The sequence below is a fragment of the Marmota flaviventris genome, chromosome 9 (assembly GCF_047511675.1).
Source record: "Marmota flaviventris isolate mMarFla1 chromosome 9, mMarFla1.hap1, whole genome shotgun sequence".
Taxonomy (NCBI): domain Eukaryota; kingdom Metazoa; phylum Chordata; class Mammalia; order Rodentia; family Sciuridae; genus Marmota; species Marmota flaviventris.
This window is the reverse complement of record NC_092506.1, coordinates 17335623-17342105: the sequence shown is the minus strand read 5'-3', so window position 1 is coordinate 17342105 and position 6483 is coordinate 17335623. Positions and strand designations below refer to the sequence as shown.

The 6483-nt window shown below is 32.7% G+C and overlaps 1 protein-coding gene across 1 annotated transcript; it reads right to left on the bottom strand.

Annotated features, from left to right (window-relative positions):
* Positions 1–414: 414 nt before the first annotated feature.
* On the bottom strand, positions 415–1344 carry LOC114082056 (olfactory receptor 4P4-like). The gene has a single exon (XM_027923490.2). It carries the CDS (start codon positions 1342–1344, stop codon positions 415–417), a length of 930 nt encoding a protein of 309 aa, XP_027779291.2.
* Between the last annotated feature and the right edge of the window lie 5139 nt (positions 1345–6483).

Genomic DNA, 6483 nt, shown 5'->3' with positions numbered 1-6483 from the left:
GTGAATGTCCTATCAGAAACTAAAAGAGAGCATTTCAATCATGTCTCAATTTCCCTACTACCACGAAGTATGTGTCATTTTATGTTCCAACACAAATGCCCATATCTTTAAAAGAAAATTATCATTTTAAACATTTGTATAATATAACTTATTGCTCAAGAACCACCTAACTTGTTTTAGTTCAGATGATTTTTTTGAGCAAGTAACTATAGCTGTGTCATCTCAAAAATCCACAAAATTTAAATTTTAACATTTTCATTAGGTTTGATTAATATTTCAGTACTTATTTACATGTCTACATCCTAATGATGTCATTTATTGTGTTAAAGTTCTTTGACAGAGTTTCTAGCTGCTTAATTTACATCTAGTCCTTTTTATTTTATAAGTGAATAGCTGATAATCTTTCAATTAACTCTATGTTTCCTTTGAGAACAGATTATGAAACCAAACTTTTCTCATGGCATTTTTCATCTCAGTATTTCTCAAAGTATATATCAAGGGATTGAACATGGGAGCAATGATTGTGTAAAATAATGCGACCACTTTATCCTCAGAGAAAGCAGTAGGAGGTCTAAGGTAGGAAAATATTGCAGGCCCAAAAAATAAGACTACCACTGAGATATGAGATGCACAGGTAGAGAGGGCTTTGCGTCTTCCTTCAGCTGAGTGATTTCTTAAATTGAATAATATGATGGCATAAGACAGAAATAAAATAAGAAATATAACTAATAGTATCACGCCTGAACCAACAATCACAAAGATACCATCCACATAGGTATCAGTACAGGCAATTTTTAACAAAGGAAAAATATCACAAAAGTAATGATCAATTTCATTTGGACCACAGAAGGGCAACTGCATTGTCATGGATAATTGAAGGAAAGCATGGGCAACCCCACCAGCCCAGGCAGCTAAAATTAGGAAGTTGCATTTGGTCCTGTTCATGATAATCATATAGTGGAGAGGTTTGCAGATGGCAACATAGCGATCAATGGCCATGGCTGTAATAATGAAGATCTCACTGCTGCCAAAGAAGTGCATGGTAAAGACCTGTACCAGGCAATAACCATAGGAAATGGTTTGAGTCCCCTCTAGCAGGTCACAGATCAATTTGGGTGTAACACTGGAGGTATAGCTGATATCCATAATTGATAACTGGCTAAGGAAATAGTACATGGGTTGGTGGAAAAGAGGGCTGCATAGAATGGATATGAGAACCACAAAGTTTCCTACCAGCAGGGCAATAAAGCAGAGTAAAAAAAGCACAAAGCAAAATATTTGCACATTCCTGTCATCAGAAAGTCCCAGAAGAATGAATTCTGAGATGTTTCTCTGGATTTCCATATATTAAGTTGGGTGTATGTTTTGCACAAATAAATTTAATATCTGAAAGAAAGAAAGAAAAAAAAAGAAATTTAAGTGAAAAATGAACAACCTGATTTCCATACTACAAAATGTACTAAAAATTAAATTAACATGAACAGAATCATAACATTAAGTACTGTATATTTATAAATAATTGGTGTTTCTTATTTATTATATGTCATTTTTATGGACTTAATTTTGTATAGATTTATTATTGGCTAGCAGAAATAATTATGTATTTTTCTCAGTTTTACTTTTAAAATAATGAATCTTATTTTGAAAATTAAAAACATTACAGTCATTCATATAATTAGATAAAATAAAATCTGAAATCTTCTAAGACAAGAAAAAAAATTAAATGATATGAATATTTCTCTTAGCATAAATTTAAAAGGGGAAATGGAATATTCAAGTGAGAATAATTATAATAATTAAAACAAATTAATTTTCTTGCCAATGGTCATAGCAAAGAAAGCTCTGAAGAAAATTAAAACAATAAAATAAAGGTTATTAAGCAATCACTGAATAAGAAGTAAGGACAGTGGCAGCATAGAAGGGTACACACCAGAAAAAAGTAAAATGAGCTGATTAATGTGATCCTTGAGCTAATTGTCATGCTCTCCAAGCCTTGTTTTCCTTATGTGTACCACTGAGACAGCATTACATGATCAGAAATACAATGATGGATCCATGAAGTGTTGTCGAATACCTGAGTGTCCTGCAAAGTTGATGACCCATAGCTATTTGTCTCCTATATTCTTTCCTCTTTAAGTGAATAGTTCAGCAGCTAATAAGTTGGGATGCACACACATACTCCAGTGAAGAAATAAATTAAAAAATAGCACAGTGTTAGCACAACGCAAATTTAATGAATTTGATCAGTTAAACTTCAATATTGATATTCTGTTGGTAAATAATAGTAATATAGACTATTGAGAGATTGATTATTTTAGGATATTTATTAAAACAAATCATAACACTGTTATAATTTATTCACTCATTCTTTCTTTCTTTCTCTCCTCTTTAGTGTTTACACCTTTAAATATATAGTCAAATGATTCCTTTATTTTTAGGATTATTAAATAATAATTCTGTAAGAATATTTACTTGGCTATAAACATTATAGTTGCTCTTATATTTAAAGTACAATTTCTATCATATATTTAAATACTGTTATCATATATGCTTGTGACATGTTTAAACTCATCTCAATCAGTTTAGATAAAAGTACTGTATCATAAGGTTACATTTATTTTGAAAAATGAGAACTTTCTTAATGAGTTAAAATTAAAGCAGTTCTTCATTGATATGAATAGGCAAGAAAACTGGTAAGAACAGAGCATAAAACATGGCTACCTTAAAAATGTCTTTAACTTCACTGTTTCTAACTGAAATTTTCCTTATAATGATGCACTATAAAAAATAAAGATGACCAAAACATTTTGTAGTAACAAAATTATCATATGCTACAAAAGCATTAATAATATTTACAATAAAATTTCATAGAAAATTTTAAAGAGTATATCACCACGTAGTACTCGGTTGGTAGAACTCTACAAACCCAGTTGCAGGGTTAATTCACCAACCATCAGGTCTGAATGAGCATAGTTTAGATTCAGGCTTCATCAAACACAGTTCCTCCCTCAGATACTTACCTGCCATTTGTCCCCTCATGAAATTCTGAAATAAAAGGCAGAAATTTGTAAGCAGGCATTCAAACATACCAACATTGATTATCTGAGAATAGTTTGGAAATCTTAACATGTTAAACTTTCTATAGGGTTTGCAAGAGAAATATCTTTTAGTTATTAGCCAAATCCATCTGCAATGTAAAAGATAGAGTGTTATCCACAACAAAAGCAGATGGGAATTCTGAATATCTAGTGAACTTTTTAAAATGAGCTCAATTTGATAAAAAGAAAAAAATTATGTTGAAATTTCTTCAGAAACTAACACACATATTAAGCCCAAAGAGTCATCTATTTATGTTCATGGCTCTGAAGGTTAGTTTAGGAAAAGCAGAATATAAACTTAAGAGTCAATTCAAGAACTAATAGATCTTTAAAAACCCTAAGATTATTCCCATGGGCTTTTCTAAGCAGCCCCTGGACAAATACTGCCAAGACTCTGCCCATTGTAATGTTCCTGATGCCTCTGAATATGTACTTTTCCACTTTTGAGTTTTTCTAGTGCCTACACTATTTCCCCTAAGACCTTAAAGTGCTACATTCAGGGCAGTTCAGCAGACTGCCCTCTCTGTGCTCCTCCAGGTTTCTGAAGCATTGGAGAGAAATACTAATGTAGCCTGTAATGGTATGAGGCTAGCTTTCAGAAACCAAAGTCAGGGATTCACCTTTCAAATCTGGATAATTATGAAAATCCTAGTTGTGCAAATAGATTAATAATATCAGTGATCCACAAGATCCTCTCTGGTACCAAGTGATTTGTTGCCTGGAAATAGCATTGCGATGATGAAGGGCTCTGAAATGAGCAACAAAGTAGAGGAAAAAAAAAATTAAACATTGTTTATGTATACACTGTGCATGGAAAGAATAATATATCAACTAAAAGATATCAAAACAATCAAAAGAAGGCTACAAAATATTTATTCTGTTGATTATTCTGTTTTCTGTGTCTATTTAATATTCACAGTGCTTTAACCTCACCTTAATTTGCACACAATGATGTGCAGTTATTCTCACCTCCTCTAACATATACAAATCCACAGATTTAAAGTTTCATCATAGATGTCAGACTTCATAAATTCAAATGATATGTTATAACATCAGGTTAGGATTAAGCCATTTAGGAAGTAATGACGAACAATCCAAGAAGAGATTATTGGGTGGTTTATATTCTTCATTTTATTTTATTTTACACACAAAAAATGTGCATGGTGACATGAGAAATATATTTAATTTATGAGGATAGATTCACAGAATCTTCCAGACTTTTAGTAAGTAGCTGAACATCAATAAAAAATAGAAGGGGGACAATGGGTATTTCTAAGTTTAATACCTGCTGCAAGCCTTTGAAAGTGAAGTTATTCTGAATATTTGAATTATTCCACAAATTTAGGAGACTGAATTAAATCCAATGTTTTACTGGTCCTCATGTCAACATGTTTTCCCGTGATTATCAAACTTCACTCAATCTGACCTGTCATCAGTCCACAGAGGGAGCTGGACATTTAACCCGCCTCTACACACATATAACAGGATTCAGTTCAAGGATGTGTGCTGGTGCTGCATTCACATCCTTAAAACTGAATTCATCCTTAGGCATATAAATTTTTCTGCTAAACAACGTTTTAGCTTTAATTCAGTTGGCATGTGTCAGTTTTATGGCTCCTACTATGGGTATAGTATGTAATATTATTTGCATAATCCAAGATTTCAAGGATCTTCTTTTTTTATTTTAAAATAGTCGTGTGTATGTAAATCTATTATTAATTAAAATTTTACCAAATGTGACATGTAACAGGAATTTTTTCTATTTGTGCTATTTTTATTGTTGTTTTCATTTTGCTTTTATGTTTTTGTTCCACCGCCTTTTGTTGGAAGGACTTTCTTTTCTCTTCCTGAATTGCCTATAAACTTGCATTACTAATTAGTTGAGCACATATCATTTTTTTCTAATTTTGGATTCCTCAGCCTGTTCCATATATAGATATATATGAGTGTGTGTGTGTGTGTGTGTGTGCGCGCCCCATGCAAGCATAGCTATGTGTTAAATCACATGTGTGTGTTTTGAAAGAACTTAACCTTTATTTTATTCATTTGTTTTTATATGGTGCTAAGGATTGAACCCAGGGCCTCACCCATGCTAGAAACATACTTTACCAGTGAGCTACAATCCCAGCCTAGTGTGTTCCATTTTTGTATTTGGATATTGTTAGGAAAACAGTACAGTTATTTGAACATGGAAGCTTCACAGTATACCTTGAAAAAAGGTAGTGTAATTCTCCAAATTTGTTAATCTTTCAAATTCCAGGAGATAACTTAGTTCTAGAGTCACAATTTGCCTGAGCAGGAACAAAATAATAAATCAGAATATGACTTACATAACTATCATGGCATAGCTCATTTGTAGTAAATTTCAAACAGCAGGAGAGCAAAATAATCTCAAGTGGGGAAAAATAAATATCATTAGACATGATAATATATGGCTAAAAAGATATTAGCACATGTCCTTCACAGCTAGTTTTAGCCTCTAGTTTTTCTTTGCTCCATTCAAGACTTCTAATATTAATCCATCTTAATTATATTTGACAATCCTATGGCTTATGTCATGTGCTTGTGTGATGCATGGACCTCAGCTGAGTTAACACATCCCTATAATACAATAAAATATTGATACTTTTTCAATCACCAATCAACTCCTCTAAAACGAAACAGAATTAATTAAATCACCCATTTACAACAAAACTTTCTTAAATATTGTGTATATATTCACACACTGAAAAATAAATTTTATCAATTAGTGTTATATACATACTTTGCAGATATTTTTGTGGACATTTGACATCAAGCTACAAACTATAATGTGATGGAAAGTGACTCCTAGAAAGATCACCTAGCCAGGGAGCTAGAGAAGAGCTGATTTCTGTATGCTCTATGGTTCAGGATTCAAGTAGCAGAAATACTGCTTCTCTGTGAGGTGGGTGAAAGAGGGATTTCACTAAGACACACAGTCAGTGTGTCTTAGAGACTCTGAAATTTAGGTACATTAAACAAGGAAGAAAGACTACATCAGAGCCAAACTGGTAGGGGCACCGGCAGCACCAATGATACTGGCACTGGGTCAGCAAAGGGGATCATAGAGAAACACTATTTTTGTATGGATTTTGTATGGAAAGATCTGAGATGAGCAAAGCAGCCTGCCCTTAGCTGATCTCATGGTACCTGACTTCCAATTATACTACAGAGCTATAGTAAAATTAGAAAGCCTTTAACTTGAACCCATTTGGATGATTTTTAATCAACAAGTGAGAAAGTTTGTTTTTTTTTTTCCCAAGAAAAATGATTTCATGTAAATTGTGGAGAGGGAATGATATGATCAGAGATATGCTTTGATAGAAAATTTCTTCTGTTCTTCAAGACCAAAGCCTTCATAAAG

What these genes read in the sequence shown, in the direction of transcription:
- LOC114082056 (XM_027923490.2), bottom strand. Translation starts at nt 1,344, where the DNA reads ATGGAAATCCAGAGAAACATCTCAGAATTCATTCTTCTGGGACTTTCT.